Here is a 20371-nt window from a genome sequence, read left to right as displayed (position 1 = left end):
AAGTATCGAACACTCCATGTATTATTGATCTATGTTTTTAAAAATTGAAGTACAGATTCTGAAAAAGTAATCTACCCTGCTAGGTGAATAACACTAGGAAGTCAAGCTAGAAAGAAAGGTCCTCTTTATACTAAAATATTTATAGCTACACATCTTGTAGGAATGAAGAACTGGAAGCAAATTAAGTGCCCATTCAATTAGGTAATAACTAATCAAGTGTTGGTTCATTGATATAATAATATAGTCTTGTGCTGTAAGAAATGAGGAATATGGAGAATTCAGGGAAGCATGGGAAAACTTAGAGGATCTAATGCAGGATGAAAGAAGCAGGAGTGTGGAAACAATATATGATGAGTAAATAAAAGGAATTTAATGTTTTACAATGTTTTTTTTTTATTTGACTGTGAGCTCCTCCTCCTCATCCCCCTGCTTAGCATAGTACTTGACTAATAGTAGGCATTTACTAAATGTATGTAGACTTCTTGATTTGTAATTATAATGCAGAACCTTGGCCTCAGGTAATATATTACAAAAGGAATCTCTCCTCATTCATTGCAAGGGTTGGGATATTATATAGGTGGAACATTTCATATGTTCTCAGAGATGGTCACAATGTAAGTTGTATTGCATAGCTGCTTTTCTTTCATCCTCTCTTTTATTCCTTGTTATAAAGAATGGCTTGCTGGTCTGAGAAATAATGGATATATACACAAATGAAAGATGATATAAAAACAACCTTTTAATATATTAAAAAACCTCTAATGCTATCATGATAGATCATGACATTCAAAGTCCATTAAAAGTGAGCACACAGAGTATCCAAGCAGTAGTCAAAGACGAAGGAACCATAATTATGCACAAGAATGTAATCCCTCCAGTTGTAGCATATTAATAGCTACTCAATAGCAAGATGCCAGTTTTTGCAAAACTACTTACATGTGAACTTTTAGTATAAAATGGAAATCCACTTTAATTGCCATGTATCAATCAGTAGAGATACTTTCTACGATATTTTCTCTTAGGGCTCCAGGCCAAAGTTGTTTCCAACACAAGTCATTGTTCAAGGTTATAAAGTATGTATAGTTTATATTGCATGACGATGGAGTGTGGATTAGCAGTATAGCTCTTTCATAAGGTAACCTCCTCTCTATATCACAGGGAGTGATTGCAAAAAACATGTGTAATGGAAGGGATTCTGGATTTCAGATCAGAGAAGCTGGATTTTGAGTTTTCCAAATACTATATGGATAATCATTTGAACAAAATTATGTCATCTTTCTTGTTCTCATTTACTTCTGCTATAAAATAAAGGGATCTCGAGAGCTGAAGTAGAGAATTTCCAAGGTACCTTTCAGCTCCAAGTCAATGATCTAGGAAAAGCCTTTCAGGAAGGAACTGGTTCAAAACGCCAGGAATAATTGTCTGAGGCAGTCATACTCTTAGAATAGCCTGACTACAGGAAGTTAACAAATTCCCCAGGTTGTTCTCTGAGGACCTGGAAGGTTACAAGGTGAACCCAGTGTCATTGTATTTGGATATAGTTATTGCCCCAATTCACATGAAAGTCAGAAATGTGCCTTAAGCTTGAAGGAAGAAAAATGAATTCTCCACTAAACAAGTTCACCCTGGAAACTGCCCAGGCCATACTTACATGCCTAACATCTGGAAATTATTCCCATGAAAGCACTAGCTAGAAGCTATATCGGGTGGCCTGGAATTGATTCTGATATTGTAAAGACTATAAGAGTGTAACATATGCCAGACGGCTCAGTCTGACTCAATAAGGCATCTATTTTTCTGTGGGAAGTAAGGAAGAATGTGCGGCCCAGGATCCTTTACTGATTTTGTAAGATCAATTTAGGTGTGATATTTCTGGATTGTTGTGGATATCTTCAGGTTTTCCTAAAGCTCTCCTGGCTCCATTTTAAATCATTGTGGAAATAATTCTGCCCATTAATTGCAACACTCTGACATCTAAGCACTACTGAGAACTTTGAAGGTAGAAAGTTTATCTCAGTTTTTGCTATTGTACTTCCTAACACTCAAATGAAAAGTCAGACTAAAATGATGGTAGAGACGAATAAAGTTTCACTAAAACAGACTGTTAATGATATGCCACAATACGTTTCAATTTTTTTTTGACATTGGGTGTGACAGTCCATCTCTGACAGATTAATGAACAAGAAATACAATAAAGACAGTCAGAGATGATGGAAACATCACTGGGAATACTGAGTGGAACTGGGGGCTGCAAACAAGTAAAGCCTTTAATAGGGTTCTTATCTCAACTAAGGATTAGAGAGAGAAAAGAGGGATCCTGGACCTGGTGACTCGTAATGACTAAAAAGAGTTTGGGAGCACAGGAAATTCCTGGAAATTGTCTATCAGTTGATAGTCAGTGCCATGAAGAGTCTGACTGGGACTTGGAGCTATTACTGTAGAATTTACCAGAACAGCTTAATGCTGGGGTTTTGAGTCTCCCTGGAGGCTTCTTCTTTCAGGAGAACAAGGAGATTCCTTAGGCCCTTACACCATTGTATTTGAGATAATAGTAGCTATGTTACTTAAGCCTCATATTTCAGAAGGATACATATAGCATCATTTTGTTAACAAATTGTTAATAAACATACATACTAAGGTAACTTGTCAAGAGCAAAACTGATCAAAACCTCCTCTGGAGACTTCTGGGAATCATTTCTTTGAGCTAGACTTCCTAAGGATTCTCTTGTGGTAGAAAAAAATAGAAAAGCAACAAGTCTTTTCTCACCTGTAAAGCAGAGGCTTAGGTTAAATTCTCTATTATTTCTCCTTCCAGATCTCTCATATTTTTGAGTCTAAGTCATATTGACCCATTCAAATTGCTGATGATTTATGTATTAGTTAAGATTGAAGTTCAGATGGTGACTGAACTGAACAGATGGGAACTTCCACACTAGATAAAAGATTATTTGGTAATAGGGAACAGGGTTTTTAAGTGTGTGTGTGTGTGTGTGTGTGTGTGTGTGTATATATATATATATATATATATATATATATAGAGAGAGAGAGAGAGAGAGAGAAAGAGACTTAACACAAACACACAACACACACACATACCGTAATATGGAAATAGATTTTAACAGTAGGAAAGCAGATTTAGCAGTCAGGCTAAGGGCATAAGTCTATTTCCCTATTACAATACATACATATATATATATATATATATATTCACATACACACACAAACACTATATATGAAGCATTGTAGTGAAGAAATAAGTCAAGTTTTGTTCCTTTGGTTGCTTAATGGTTTTTTTCCTCTTCAGTTTCTATAGTTTTATGGTTCTTTTCAGTTTCAAAATGTGAATTTTAAATAGAATACTTCTCTGATTCAGGCCTGGTAAAGGCTTACTGTTCTCTTGACCACTACTTTTCTTGATGTGTTCCCTTGATTGTTATTTAGACCAAGGCAACAGCAACTATCAATATTATAGACCCACCAAATGCTTCTTGAATGAATAATGGAACTCTTGACTTATATACATTCCATATTTGACTTATAAGCATTGCATTAGCTTTGCCCCATCCCACTCACTAGTGTTCTGCCCACAATTTTCTGTTCATAAATTAATAGAACATTCCACCAGGCTAATGGAACCAAGACTTCAATACGTGCATTCTTTTGAAAATCCACCCCAAAGGCCATAGAGAGAAGAGACAGCTTGTAGGAAATTTCTTTCAAGCTTGGTGCCTTATTTTCTTTATGCACACAGCAATTTCACTTAGTCCTTGGACTCTTGGTACAGGGCTTATTGTCATGACTGCAAAGAAGTCTGTGGTTAAAGCCCTTATTTATGAGAGATCATAAACAAGGCTTTTAGAGGTATATTTTTCAAGATTGTTCCAACAGTCCTGAGCAGAGTTGTTTTGGAAAGAGAGATTTAGATGACCCTTTTAAAAATGATGATGCTTTCACTAGAAATGCTTCTTCACGGTGCTTTTAGCTATATTGGGGGTGTGGAGTCATTGAAAACTGAGAGTCAGAGACATGCACATATGCTTTAATAGAGCTAACTACAATCTACCAGCACAGGAGCAAATACTAAATCACCCTGCCAGAAAGATAAGCACATGGCCTGAGTACTAGTCAGCAAAACAAACCACACCAGGGGGGACTGGGACAATAGAAGCAGATTTCTACATTTCCTCTTTCTTCCTGACACTACTCCTTTCCTCCTTCCTATAACCCTGGAGCATTAATGGGAAAGCAAAGCAAATCCCTTAATGAGGGGGAAAACATGCCATGTGAATGTGCCCTCAGAGGACTTCCTGTGGGGAATACAAAACCTGGAGTCACTTATCCAAGAAAAGCTTTCCTGAGGAGCATAGCATTGATACTTTGGTCCTAAGTACTATAATGAGGGCTAAGTTCAGAGAGGATTCAGACAGCAGGGTTTTTTGTTTTACTCACATGGGTCAAAGAATTTCCATTTCCATTTGGAATCAGACATAAGTATTATCCAAATTCTACAAAATGCAAAAATAGACTCATGTTTTATATAACTGTCTTGATTAGACATCCTTCTGCATCATGGATAAGCACAGTATCTCATGTTTCATTATCTAGTACAGAGAAATAATATCCTAAGGGCTAAAGCTAAGTGTTTTCCTTTTCTCTTTCCCTCTTCTTCTTTTTCCTCTCTAACTCCCTCTCCCTCTCTTTTTTCTCTTTCTTCTTCTATCTCTCCATCTTTTTTCTCTCTCTTTCCCTCTCCCCCTTTTTCTTCTTCTATTGCTTTCTCTTTTACTTCCTTTCCTTCCTTGTCTTTCCAACCTCTCTTTTCTCTCCTTACCAGAGAAATAAAACCCCCAAATGTTAAATAATATGCAAGGATACCTTAATGATAAATGTTACTAGGAGCTCAAATCACCAACATTACTTTTTTTTCTCTTCTGAAGAATCATCTATACTTTTTTTTCTCCTTTGGGCAAAATGAAGGATACTTTTAGTGGAGAAAAAGCAAAAAGATTAAATGTACTTACAGAATAGATATAGAAGACACAATTCCTATCTAGCAACATGTAATTACATATTTCCTCTGCTGGAGAAGAAACTGACACTTTAAATGTCTTCTGTTTGACAGCTGTGGTCAGACATCTCTACAGGCTTGAGCCTGCTCATTAGTGCCACATTAACCTAACTTTGCCTCAGGCCATTAACTAGCAAACTGCACAATTTGACCTTTGTTCTTCTGAGTTTGTCAAACAGAGTGCTAGGCACTGCATTTAATTTGGATTCTATATTATGTGTGTACTTACTGGTTTGGGGTGGGAGGGGAGGAATCAATACTAATCATTAAACAAAAGAAATGGGCTGTCTCAAACCTAGAGTGATCCCCTTCTTGGAGTATGGGTAGAAGTAGAGAAGACACTTCTTGTGAATTTCCAGAGAACTATCTTTGAATAAATTAGAGATATCTTTCACAAAATACTCTCTGCAAAGATACAGACATGTTTTGAACTTTGTAACACAATCCTAAAGCCTAATTTGACTGTATTTTGAATTTATCTTTATGTTTAAGCAGACATAATTCTTTAGTGATTGAACTACAATAGTCAGTAAACATTTATTAAGAGCCTATTATGTGCCACACACTGTACTAAGTGCTATATATATAAATACATACATACATATATATACATATACATACATACATATATATATATATATATACATACATATATATATATATATATCCATATAATCTCCAATAAAAATGTGGCGGTGAAATCCTTTCAAGTTTTAATTTTACTCTGATTACTGTAGCCCTCCTTCATTTGGACATTTACTTTTATTTATTTATTTGTTATTTTGAAAAATGCTTATTTTTTGTCCTAGTATCAGTCCTAAGACAGAAGAGCAACAAGGGCTATGCACTTGAGGTTAAGTGACTTGCCCTGGGTCATGCAGTTAAGAAGTATCTGAGGTCAGATTTGTACCCAGATCCTCCTTATTCCAGGCCTGGCATTCTATCCACTATATCACCTTGTTGTCCCCAAACAGGCATTTATTAAGCACCTACTGTGAAGGCCAAGCTAGGAAAACTAGGTGGCACAGTGTATAGAGTGCTGAGCCTGGAATCAGGAAGACTTGAGTTCAAATCCAGTCTCAGACACTTTACTAGCTGTGTGACATGGGGCAAGTCATTTTACCCTCTCTGCCACAGTTTTCTCCTTTATAAAATAAGCTAGAGAAGGAAATGGCAGACTGTTCCAATATTTCTGCCACAAAAAACTTCAAAAGTATTTAGGAAGACAAAGAAATGACTGAAAATAACTAAACAACAAGTGCATACCAAGCAATATAGTATAATGGATAAAGAATTGACCTTTGAGTCTAAAAGAAATGAATTAAAGTATTGCCTCTGACATATACTAGTTGAGCTACAATTTGCAAGTCACTTAACTCCTACAGTGCCTCAGGACTAGGGAAGCAACATGGTGTAGGGAAAGGGCATTGAATCATGAGACCCAAGTTAAAAATCTTGGCTCTGCCCCTAATCTGTGTAATATTGGGTAAGTCACTTAAACTCCTAGACTTCAGTTTCTTCATTTGTAAAATAAAATTGATAGACTAGGTTCCTCCTTCCAATCTCCAGATCTAGTATCTATGGTCTTGTGTTACAGATGAATTTTCCATCTATATCTGTGAAGGGAGTTTCCACATTGATAAAATCACAGGAACACCCTTATTCTACCCCTCAACCATATCATCACCACCACTACCACAAAATGAATGAATGAACAAGTAAACATAGGTGGCATAGTAGATAGAGCATTGAGCTAGGATCAGACTTATTTGAGTTTAAATCCTGCCTTAGATTCTTACTTGCTATGTGACCTTGTGCAAATGACTTAACCTAGATCTGCCTCAGTTAACTGAACTGTGAAAATGGTGGAAATAATAGCACCTATCTCTCAGTTTTATTGTGAAAATCAAATGAGATTTCATTTATAAAGCACTTAGCACAGCTTCTGGCATCTAGTAAGAACTATATAAATGCTAGTTATTATTGTTATTATTAAGTAAACTGCTTATATCTGGGAGAAATTAAAAGGATGAAATTGCATAGTTCTTCTCACTTTGCTAATTTTAATTATGGAGTTATTCTGTGATAGAAAGAATCAGAAATACGCTTTAAGGAGTGTGCCTTCCTCTCTGGTTATTACATATTTTTAACAGTAGACAATTCTTTTTCACTCTCCCTACTATATGTACAATGGAAATGATGAAATGATCACTATGCTGGTCCATGTATCTCCCTTGCTTTCAATGAGCTCCAGGGAAACAAGGGCTGACAACCTTTGCATGAATGGTTTTGCTGCTGTCTACTTTTTTTACACTGTTCATGCATAATATCTATGCCACCCTCCACCCCCATATTCATTACTTCCCTGGAGGATACTTCCTGGAATGGTTCTAGAAATTGGAAACTGGAAATTGACTGGGGTTAGTAGAACCTAAATGTATTTCATGGCAGGCAAAAACAACATATATATTGTGAAAAGGGAATTCTTTGTTCTTTTTGTCTATTTTGAGTTCACACTTGGTTAACAATAACTTAAGTACCCCTACTTAGTACCTCACCAGATTGTAATGACAGGATTAACTTTCCTTTGTCTACTTTTGAATTGAATCAACAAAAGCTTGAACACCCTACTTAGCACTAGGTGGAAGAGCTGCAAACCACCTAGTGAATTTATACCTTCAAAAATTCAATCAGCCAGGAAACTGTGAACCCTTTTGACAAGAATTCATATCTCCAGAAGGTGAGAAGTAGATCCCACAGACACTGTCCCCTTGGCAATGCTAGGCAATTTGGAAGCTGTGATTGGCCCTTGTGAAGAGGGGAAGGGACAAGAAGCCATTATAAAAGGCTCTGAATTTCTGGGGCTGGGGAGTTCAACTTCAAGAAGGAAGTCAGCTTCAAGAAGAAGGTTGGCTCAAGGAAGAAAGTCAGCCTCAGGAGTCACCTTCAACTTGAGTCATTGTCTTGACCTGCTTCTTGGAGGCAACTTGGGTGAGTTGATAGCTGACTTTCTATTCCTGTCTTCTGGAGAGAGTTTCATTCCAGTTGAAGATCAACAAGTCTTGGCTGAGTTGAGTGCTGAAGTAATATTTAGTTAGATGGGCTAATGTAGTCTTTACCCTTTTGTATTTCTCTGCTTTCACTCTTTTTACCTCTTTTGTAAATAAAATCTATTAAAGTAATTTTGACTGAGCAAAAATACTTTGAAATGGTGACCACCATTATTATTAAGTGGCTACTATGGACCAGGAACTATGCTAAGCACTGAGGATAAAAAAAATGGGCAAAAGACACCTCTACCCTTAAGAAACTCACAATCTAGTGGAGAAACAACAAATAAACAACAAACAAATAATAAGTAGGAGCAGCTATGTAGGTTGGTGGATTGAGAGCCAGAAAGTACTGGGTTCACATCTGGCCTCAGACATTTCTTAACTTTGTTATCCTGTTTGAGATTTCTGAAAGCTCGAGAGCCAAGATTAAAGGTCAATGGAGAAACTGAGGCAGGAGAGGAAGACTTAAGAATCTTCAGCATAGAGATGGGAATTAAATCCATGGGAGCTAATGTGATTATCAGGGAGTAAAGAAAGAGAAGAGAAAGGGGCCTAGCACAAGACCATGAGGGACACCTATGATTAGAGGGAATGATTTAGAGGAAGATCCAGCAACAGAGACAGAGGAGGAGCAGTCAGATAGGTAGGAGGAAAATCAGAAAAGAATAGTGTTCCAAAAAACTAGAGAGAAGAGTAGAGAAGCTATTGGACCATAATTAATGGGGATAGAAGGAAAAAGTGAAGGTTCATTCAATATAGAGAAAGCATGGACATGTCTGTAAGTATTAGAGAATAAGTCAAAGAGATGGGGAATATATACATGTATACATATCTACATATGCATACATATTTATAAGCTCATAAGGCACTATATCAATAAGTTGTTATTCTCTGTGTCTTCATTTTCTCAACTTAGAAACATGAAGATCAAACTATTGTATTGTAGTCCATCATGACACACTAGACTGAGAATCCAAAAGGTGTGGGTATTAAGTTTGGTTCTTTTCTTTTGTAGATTTGTGGCCTGAGTCTTAACCTGACACTTGACTTCTCTGGGACTCAGTTTCCTTCTCTGTAAAATGAGGAGTAAAATTCAATGAACTCTAGTTACTTTGAGCTCCGAAACTATGATCCTATGATATTATTATCAGCCAGAGTCATTCCCAATTTTAGTTTATGACATATTAGTGATATTATATGTGGAATATAAATTATGAGCCTACTACTTTTGCCTCATTCAATGGAACTTGAATATACCCCTGCTATGAATTTTGAGTAAATGTCCTGATGTGTCGGATTTCCTATGTTTAGCTGATATCATTTTTCTCGAGCTGTGTATCTTATGCTTGGATACATTCTTAATCTTTTACTCTTAGAGTTTTTTGTTTCCTTCAAGACTCAATTCACACAATCCTAAATAAATGTTTCCCTAGTTTTCTATATTAAGTATTGCCAAATAATATCTAGTTGTTCTAGATTCTTATCTAGTCATAGATAGAGATCTATTCACTTTTGAATCGTCACCAGAGAGCAACTAACCAGGTCTAGCATCATATAAAAGTATTTATTAATAAGCATCTCATCGTACCCAGTTGTGTGCTAATAACTATACTGCTGTAATTTTGATGATCCAATCACTCCCTTAAGAGCTTAGATATTTGCATGACCCTAATAGTATTTTTCAATTTTACTGAATCGTTGCATAGAAAACAAAAACTGAATATGCTTATACAAATAAATTAGGCCATTTTAACTGAACTGACCAATTAGTGAATGTTTAAAAAATATTTTCAGCCTAACAATCATTTAGGAATCAGGTAGCCATATCAATTAATTAAATTAGTCAGATAATAAAACGGGTTTGCTTTTGATAGTCCAATTATTATTTTCACTTCATGAAGGTTCTTCTTAAGCTCATATTATAGAAAGGAAAATTGGATGTGTGTGTGTCTCTAGAGTGGACTCAGTTAAGAATATTTAGGGACTCAAGTGTCTGAACATATGAGAAACTCTTCTCTATGGAAGGTCTAGGGCATCAGCATTGCTCCTGATATCAGCAATATATGAAGGGTATTTTGACAAAAGCCTAATGAAATTCAAAATGCCAAATGGTCCCTAAAGAAATGTCATTTAGGTCTAGACAAATTTAAAGTTTCTCTTTGCAGAGTGAAAAAATCCATTATGCTGAAACACAAGAGTGAATTTAAACTTACAGCATTGTAGGGGTGAAAGAGATAGAGCAGCTACATTTGTTGAGAAGAAATATTGAAACCCTGTTCAATAAGCACAAGTATGATTAGATGAAGCCACAATAAAGTTAAATTCTAGGTAATGTATATAACAATGTGTGGCATTTTTATAGGCCATTATTATGGATTTTTGGTGTTAATTGTTTTCTTTGTTTCTCTATTCAGAGAATTTATCAACAGCCTGCGTCTATACAAGACTTTTTATGGTGGCCTGGCTGATCAGCTTTGTGTTAATGAATTAGCAGCTGCTGATGGACTGCCCTGCTGGAATGGAGGAGATGTGGTCAAAAGGTAGTTTTTATCCTTTGGTCTGTTTAATGCTAATAGCCATTTATTTCCTCTCTGCTCTCTTTTCCTGACACTTTATTTTCTGGCTTCAAGTTGTGTATGTATGTATTTATGCCTGTGTGTGTATCAGAGACAGAGTACGAGGAGAGAGGAAAAAGTATTAAAAAAATGTCACTTAGAAGTGACATAACCATTTTCTTACCCAATGTGAATTAAGTCATATAGGATAGTTTTAAAAACATTTGAAAAGGGCAGCTGGGTAGCTCAGTGGAGTGAGAGTCGGGCCTAGAGACAGGAGGTCCTAGGTTCAAACCCGGCCTCAGCCACTTCCCAGCTGTGTGACCCTGGGCAAGTCACTTGACCCCCATTGCCCACCCTTACCAATCTTCCACCTATGAGACAATACACCGAAGTACAAGGGTTTAAAAAAAAACATTTGAAAAGGTAAATCAGTCTAGCATTTATTAAGTGCCTATGATGTGCTAGGTTCTGTGCTAAATTCTGGAGGTACAAAGAAAGGAGAAATAGTCAGAAAACAGGTGAACAGCTATAGTATGTGCAAACTAGATCTCTGAATATGTGTGATTTTCATACAGCTCTTGAATCCACTAATTTCTGTATCATCTCAATAATTTAAGACTATATGTTTGAATAATTGAAGATTGAAAACAGCATCTATTAAGTACTTAGTATGTCAGAAAGTGTGCTTTTTACATATATGCCTATTTGTGTATGTGCATGGAAAGGTATATTTTTGAGTCTGTTATGGGTATATGGTGGTCCAGAGCTGTGTCAATCAATGTAAATAACCTTCAATAATTCACTTATCCTCTCTGGGTTTCAGTAATCTCATATGTAACATTAGGGGAAGGAAGAATGGAAGAAGAGAAGGAAAGAAAGAAACAATAATTTATTAAATAAATGCTATGTCTCCAGCACTGCTCTAATTGCTTTACAAATACTAACCCATTTGAACCTCACAAAAACCCCTGCCAGGTAGGTGCTATTGTTATGCCCATTTTACAGTTCAAGAGACTGAGGCAGACAAACATTAAATGATTTGCCCAAGATCACAGAACTTGCAAGTTATCTCAGGCCAGATTTAAATTTAAGTCTTCCTGACTCCAGACCTAGAACTCTATTCACTCTATAGCTTACCATTCAGTTCTCTTCCTCCTAGAAAGCTATGTTCTTGTGGCCTCTCAACTCCCTTTCTAATGTGCTTTTCATTACACCATGATGACTTTGTAAGTAGCAAAATTTCACCAATAATGTTATGCAATCATAGAATAACGAATAATAATAATAGCTTATGCAGTATTTTTTTAGACCTCATTATGGTTACTCTCCAAAAAAATAAGTTGAAAATTAGTTGTTCATCTATGTGAGGAAAGGAACTTTTCTCATTGAGAATTCCTTATACCAGGGAAGTCATAAGTCTCAACTATAAAAACCCAATGGAAACATTTTTTCCATAAAATTTTCCTGTACACTCTTCTCTTATTTCATTCCCATTAGTCAATTTTTCATTCATATTAAAAATATTCATAGTGGTTCACTACTGGAATTTTGTAAGATGCCCATAAGGAAACTAAGACTTTTTTCATTAAATAATATGTAATATAAAATAATAATATATAACATATGATATAATATACCTATATTCCGTCACTCCTCCCAAAAAATTACCTTAGTTTTTTAGAAGTTGTTTATAGGACTGTGGGATCAGCATCTATCATCTGGGGAGCTGCTGTCAAGCATATGATAACATTTGAATTGTCTTGGAGAGATTCTGAAGATCACCTAGTAAGATAAGGAACCAGACAGGAGGTCCATTCTTGAGCTGAAATGGCAAGCATTCAGACTCTACCTCAGAGAGTGCAACTCTGATGGGCTAGGCATGTTGTCTGAATGGCGAATGTATATATTTGCCTAAAAGAGAATTTCGTTGAGATCTCAAGATTAGAAGAAGTGATATAAGGACACTTTCTAGGTCTCTCTGAAGAACTTTTTTATAGATTGTAAGACAGAGGAGATGCTGGAATAGGACTTGTCTCTGTGGCATGCCTGCATCAAAGAAGCTACTCTGATCTCTGATCAAAACAGAGTAATTTCAGTAATTCAAAATCAATGGGAGATTCAAAAATTTAGAGACCTCTCCATTTCAAATGTTCATATGGGCTATTTGTGCTTGACTTGTGGTGGAACCTTCTGAACTTATATTGGTTTGATCAGACAAAATGTAATTTTGGTCCCCTTCAAGTATGAAGAACAATAACCATCATCCAATCACCATGTATATTTATATTTGATCTACTGTATCCCCTAGTGTTTTTCTGCTTTATGTGATTCTTGTTCATCTTTCCCTATCTTTTATCTATTTCATTTATTTTTGTGAGATTCTCTTTCCATTGAAATTCTGCACATTCCATCTACAGTGTTATAAAACTTTCCAAACTCATATCATCTGCATTTTTTAATCTGCCATATGGGCATTTAGAAAATATTTTGAATAATATTCTTTAGATTGGTCTAGTATTTTAATAGATATATCTCATTGAGTTGGGTACAAATTATGTATAATTACCTTTGTGGGCAATTTTTATAGACTCTTCATTAAGCTATGGTATAAACTACTATGCCAACTCTTATTATTGGGTTTGTAATTTTCTGCGTATAGTCACATACTGATATTGTTACTTTTGTGTTATTTAAAATCACTTGGGATACTTGGAACTACATTTCCCGTGATCTCCAATGGGTTTCCTGTTTTGGATTACGTATTCAAGGTGAGGGACTGTTTTAAATAGGGGAGAAGTGACTTTGAACTTCCTTTTTAGCTACCGGGCACACAAAGGTACAAAAGGTAAAAATGGCTGAGGCGGCAGTTTGAATACTTACAGGCGTGTGGTCTAATGATTTTATCTCTATCAGTATGGCTTTTATTAAAATATTATTCTCCCTTTTTATCTCGGCCCTCATCATTTTTAATAACAAGAGTTTGGCAAACCAGAAGGTCGAAATTCAAACTCTCAATCTTCTAGATAGCCTAAGAAGAAGCCATGTGGCTCTGGGACCCAGAGTCTCAGAAAAGATCTTTTTCCTCACCCAGTCCCCTCCCTATTTTCCCCAGCCTAGAGGCTGCTTTACGGGGAAGAGAGACAATGGTTTTAATCGCCACTGGGCTGCAAATTATTTTGCTCAATGCCCCGGGCCTGGTGGCCCTTGCAGACACTGACGGACTGCTGGGTTTCCTGCTGCCTTCTCTGTTCCTGCTTGGTCCGCCAGTACAGACCACTTCTCTGATACTGCCTCGCTGGTGCTGATTGTCCTGTTCTGAGCCCCAAAGGTGCTGCTGCTTTCACTATAGCCCTGCCCTGACTTGGAGACTGCTGCAGCTGCTGCCTCTTTCACTACCGCCCTGCTCTGTCTTGCCGCGATCTTGATTGAAACGCTCTTTTTTCATATGAAGCAGCCAAGTGGGCAGAAGGTAATGACGGGTGATTTGAGTGAGATCTTAGCAGGCGCGTGGCCTTCTTAATTCCCAATATGCCTTTAAATAAACTATTAATACTTTTAATATATCCATCTATATCATTTGTAACAAGGTACCCTCTAATAAAATATAATATTACCCATCATTCCTATTATACTTGTAGGTTTACAAACCATGATGCCTTTGTTATCTCATTTGGAAATGAAGTTGGAGTTATGATAACAAGTGGCTATTAGAACAGACATTTGGATTAAAATTCTAAAGCTGTTAATGACTTCAGAAGCCATCTAAAACCTCCCCCCTTATTTTTCAAATGACAAAACCAAGACACAGAGGAGTAGACATAAAATGTCCAACATCACACAGGTAATGAGTAACAGAGGGGACACATTAGTTTGTTTTTTTCAGATTTGTCAAAACTGTCTTCATTCCATCATCATATGCTTCTGTTAAGGATCCTTTCCAGGGGCTCCTCCTGTGGAATATTATTCTAAGGCCAAGGTAAAGGATGAAATGTGGAGGATGCCACTCCTTGTAGGATATAATCTTCTTAGAAATGAAAGTATTCTATCCAAAGTGGGGAATATATTGACCTAGAACTCATAATTTTTTAAAAATTATTTTTAAACCCTTACCTTCCGTCTTGGAGTCAATACTATGTATTGGCTCCAAGGCCAAAAGAGTAGGTAATGGGGGTTAAGTGACTTGCCCAGGGTCACACAGCTGGGAAGTGTCTGAGGTCAGATTTGAACCTGGGACCTCAGATTTTTATATGGAAGCAGTAACAGAATTTGTTGAGAAACTCTTTGCCAAGGTTTACAAGTTGGAACAAGTATATGATTTTTGAACATCATTGTTTATTGTTTTAAAATGTGTTATTAGAAATTAGGGTACTCTATTTGAATGTGCATTGTGAATCTGCTATTACACTCTTAGAAAAATCTCATTTTTTGAGTAGCAAAACCTTTCACTAGTTCTAAGCTATATATATATATATATATTTGATTTTTAAAACATTTTTTTAATTAGAGCAATTGATTTTTCCTTTTTCTCATCTTGTACTGGAAGTACATACATAATCATTATCTTTTTTAAAAATTATTTTACAGTGATATAAGCTTAATGCAAACACCTGAAGAGCCTTGAGACTATGGGATTGTGATTTAATGCCTCTCTGTCTGATTCTAGGAGAAGTGCCGAGCTACATGGTTACAGAGATTTGACTGAGAATCTGCATGAATTGCAGGAGTTCTATGCCAATACTTGAAGGGCTTGAAAATTGGGGTTTGAGTCATGGAGTCCCAATCTTTTCTAAAAATTTAGAGGACATGGGTCCCCTCAACTTAAATCCGTAGTGAAGCACCTAAGATTGGCTATCATTTAATGGCTCATTCACTGAGAAGTTGAAGGCAATCAGATCAAGGAAAGGCATTTCCTTTATTTCTCTCTCTATATATATAGAGAATGGCAATTTTTCTGTAGTCCTGGCCCTGAATGGGTACTTGCAAACTGCTTAAATCACTTTAATTAGGCCTGTTATAAGTTTATTTTCCTTACATTTTTTTTTCACATTTTACATTTCATTCACAATAATTTTTTTCTCCTTTATTTTGAATTTTATTCTTTTTATTCTTTTTATTATTTCTTTTGCCAATTGATTTCATGCACCCCTGTGACTCACTCAGCCATGCATCCGTGGCTGACCTATCCAGGGGAATAATGTGTTATTTAAAATTTTCCTCAGGGGGGTGTGTGTTAAGTTTTTATAATCATAATGTCTGAATTATAATCTATATTGCAAGTCAATTTTTACTCCTTTAGAAGTAACCTCAGGGGGGTAATGTATAATTCTCAGAAGAAAATGTATGTTTTGTAATCTATAATGTAAAGTTTAAATTCTTTGAGAATAATTTCAGGATAAGGATTGTACCATCCCCCCAGAATCCAGACGACTGAACCTGTTTGATGGAGGCTCCAAAAGATGCCTGAAGAGCCTTCACTGGATCATGAAGACCCAAATTTGAACTTTGGGGCGCAGTTGATCTGAACTATGGGGGTTGAACAAATTGAATGCATTTATTTTGAATGGACAGTCTTATGCCAGTGGGGGACTGCCCCAAAATTGGCTTTTTGTCAATGCGGCTAGCTTTTGTCCTCTTTTCTTTTGGTTTAAGATCCACTGAAAAAGACCAGTCTTTTTCAACGGATCTCAGGGGGGTAATGTGTTATTTAAAATCACTTGGGATAGTTGGAACTACATTTCCCGTGATCCCCAATGGGTTTCCTATTTTGGATTATGTATTCAAGGTGAGGGACTGTTTTAAATACGGGGGAAGTGACTTTGAACTTCCTTTTTAGCTACCAGGCCCGCGAAGGTACGAAAGGTAAAAATGGCTGAGGAGGCAGTTTGAATATTTACAGGCGTGTGGTCTAATGATTTTATCTCTATCAGCATGGTTTTTATTAAAATATTATTCTCCCTTTTTATCTCGGCCCTCATCATTTTTAAGAACAACACTTTCAAAATGAAACTAATTTCATTTTAACATAAATGGATACTATATGCATTAGGAGTTCAAGAAATCTTTCAGTTTATGATTTGGAAGGAAGAAAATGAAGAAGAATTTTTAGAAGACAATCTGCTAAGCATTTTACAAATATCATTTATATAATCCTCAAAACAACCTTGAGAGGTAGGTTCTATTATCCTCATTTTACAGTTGACAAAACTGGGACACATAACACATATAAGTTGAGCAGATTGGAATACAAGGGGTATATATGAAGTTGCTATGAGAGTTTCACAGAGGTGCAGAATTTGTATGCAATATAACCAGTGTAAGAGGGAAATTTTAGGTATTTTATAGTTATATATTTAAAACGTGGCCACCAGGAATCAATAATTCAGGTTGATTCCGTAATTAAATCAGACCCAAGTCAGCATCGGGTTGAGGCAAGTTTATTTACAATCAGGAAGGTAAAAGTATAGGAATAAAGAGAAAGGGAGAGGCTAGTCCAGGTCTGGTCAGGCCTGGACGAGAGAGAAGGTTAAAAGGCTAAATAAATGAAGCTGCAAGCCACAAGGCCCAGCAACCAGATAGACAGAGTTTGGAAGTGGCCTAGGTAGGCCAAGGAAGTCAGCCTAACTTACCCATGTGACAATACAGAGTGTAAGCGTTCTGTGGTCTCAGAAGATCCTTCAGCACCAAGTTCAAGGCGGGAACTGCCTCCACAGGAAGTAACCAACATACTTAAAGAGATGGTGTCTTTCATCACTTCCCATGGGTCCACCTCTAATTCAAATGGACAAATGGCAGTCTCTACATTGATTTGGACTGCCCAAAGGGCAGTCCTTTATTCTTGATTTGTTACTTATTGTCACATGTGGGTAACTTGTCTCCCCTCCTCACTAAGGGAGGTGAGGGTGACGTAATTTCTATGTATAGGTTAATTACGAGACTAACTAGGAATGGGCTGGAACTAATTCCATTTACACACCAGACAATTACAAAAGTCCACAGTCTGGGAGGCAAACCATTAGCCTATACACCATTCGAATGCTTACAAATTGACTACATCACTCTGCCAAGGAGTCAAGGTTACAGATATGCATTAGTGATAGTGGATAGATTAACTAAGTGGCCAGAAGCTTTTCCAGCAAAACATAACACCTCAGCATTTGTTGTGAAAGTCTCACTGAGAGAATTAATACCCAGATTCTCTATTCCACTTCAGTTGCATCAGATTCTGGGTCCCATTTCACGAATAAGATTTTAGCTACAGTATATGAGACCTTAGGAGTCAAACAACATCTTCACTCAATATACAGACCACAGTACATTAAATTACTCAAGCAACGCTTAAACCAACTTCATAAAATTGTCTTGATACATCAAAGAGTACCCTTTGATTTTAGTCTCCGCAACTTCCAACCTGGAGATTATGTTTACATCAGAAACTTCACTAGGAAGTCTGTGTTAGAACCCAAGTGGCAAGGACCATCCCTGGTAATTCTAACAACTCTGAGTGCAATAAAAGTTAAAGGAAGGGATCCTTGGTTCCATGTCACCCATGTCAAGCCAGCAAAAAGACATGTCCCAACAACAACCACAAGACTCAGTTATTATACAGCACAAAGATCAATTAGCACCAACCAATTAGTCAAATAAGTCCTTAGAAAGTCCACAGCCTATACATAAGACCACTGAACCAGAGCAGCATTAGAACAACAATCAGAGCATAAATCAGAACCAGAATTAGACCAAGAACCAGTGAACAATCAGATATTACACCAAATTTTACACCCAAATGATTATCCCAATCCCAATTACATCTTAAAAGAATCATCCATAAACCATTATGACAATGAAAAAGAATCAACGGCAGAAGAAGACACAACATTTGATTTGCAATCAATCCAAGACCTACACACAGACATTGACGAATAAATGAAAGCACAAAAGACTTTATCACAAGCTCTTGTTACCTGTAATCATCTTTATTAAACTGAAAAAGAAAAAGAAAGAAGAAAAAATTAATCATGTTTCATAGACATTTGTACTTTGTTCCTGACACAAGTCAACATACCAGAACATCAGTTCCAGTGCAAGATGACAAGCGTGGGTACATCAAACAACACAAGTTAACACACCAGAACATCAGTTCCAGTGCAAGTTGACAAGCTCGTGGCTAACATCAAACGACACAAGTGAAGCATTACTGACTTTGCAGATCATCACAAGGACAGCAAAGCTGAGGACTACAAAAAACATACATGATCGAGTACACAATAGGTGTATGGGACAACAAACCACACTGTGAAAAGGAGCATTGGAACAGCGTTGGACCCATGCATTTGTAAAACATAACTTACATCCAACAGAATTCTCATGGCATCCAACACTTTAGATTCCATCCACACAGTACATACACATTGCAGAAGAATTCCGGTGGAATAAGTATGTAACACTTCATTACACAGAAAGGTCACACTAGACAACACATAGAACATTTTCTGACTTCACATCTACATGTGAAACATAAACTTACACTTAAGAGAGAAGAGCTTGTCTGCCATAGCACAGTTTTCCTCTTACTTTGGTTCAGACACCTTCTACTCAAATCACCTGACATTTATTTGTAAATAATGTATATATGTAAATGTTCGCTTACTACTCCTTAGCAATAAGTTTTACTAACACACAGGGACAGTTAGTTAGCTTGATAAGTTAGAACAGGGACAGAATTTTCTAAACTTTCTTTGTAAATACTGTTCGTAGCTTAAGTCTATAGTTTAACCAAAAGACTTACAAAGAATATTAGTCTTACTTATTCTTACTAACATTTCTAACATAGGCATAAGTGTACTAACATATCCATATACTAACTTTAGGAAGATGAATTAGAATTTGGAAATTTAGATTGCAAAATTTTTCTTAATTGATACTTTTGTTGCTAGTTCATGAAATTAGATAAGTACATAGATAGAATTTATTACTTTGTTTTAGTTAGCAAATGTTAACTTTAAGACCGTTTGTGAATGTTTGCTTTTAATCTGCTTTTCCTTTCTGTTTAAAATTTTTGCAAAACTGAAACCCCATTCCTTTCCTATGCCTTTCCTACAACCTATCTGTATAATTGGAATTTGGGAGATGCCATTTAAAAGTAGTATATATATTTTCTATGGACACGTGGGGACCTTAAAACTACATTTCCCGTGGTCCAATGGGTTTCCTGTTTTGGATTACGTATTCAAGGTGAGGGACAGCTTTAAATACGGGGAAGTGACTTTGAACTGGTTTCTTAGCTAGCAGGCGGGCGATACAAAAGGTAAAGATGGCTGAGGCAATGTGAATTCTTACAAGCTCGTGGTCTAATGATTTTATCCCTATCAGCATGGCTTTAATTAAAATACTAATTTATATTATTATATCAGTCTTTATCATTTTTAATCATAGCACATCTTAGTTTTAACTTAGACTAGTCTTAGCATAGTTTAGGAGTAAGCAACCCTTTTTATTATTTTACAAAACTTAGATAGGGATAAGAGCATAGTTATCTTTAGCTTAGAATAAGAGTAGTAACCCTTTAGATCTTAGCAACCAGAAAATGTTGCAAGGTGCAAATTTTCCAAAAAAAACAAAGGAGAAGATTGTAATGCAAGGTGGCTAACAGAAACCTTTGCTTCCGTAATTTCTAATGGTCACCAAAAGTCAGT

General features: G+C 36.4%; 1 protein-coding gene across 1 annotated transcript in view; it reads left to right on the top strand.

Annotated features, from left to right (window-relative positions):
- Positions 1-20371, top strand: part of GPC5 (glypican 5) — a 1030679-nt gene that overhangs the window by 457376 nt on the left and 552932 nt on the right. Inside the window, exon 4 of the mRNA XM_044669349.1 lies at positions 10536-10661. Coding sequence (XP_044525284.1) covers positions 10536-10661 — 126 coding nt within the window. The remainder of the gene's footprint in view (positions 1-10535; positions 10662-20371) is intronic.

The sequence above is a fragment of the Gracilinanus agilis genome, chromosome 3, assembly GCF_016433145.1.
Source record: "Gracilinanus agilis isolate LMUSP501 chromosome 3, AgileGrace, whole genome shotgun sequence".
Classification (NCBI taxonomy): Eukaryota; Metazoa; Chordata; class Mammalia; order Didelphimorphia; family Didelphidae; genus Gracilinanus; species Gracilinanus agilis.
This window is presented reverse-complemented; position numbering and strand designations above follow the sequence as displayed.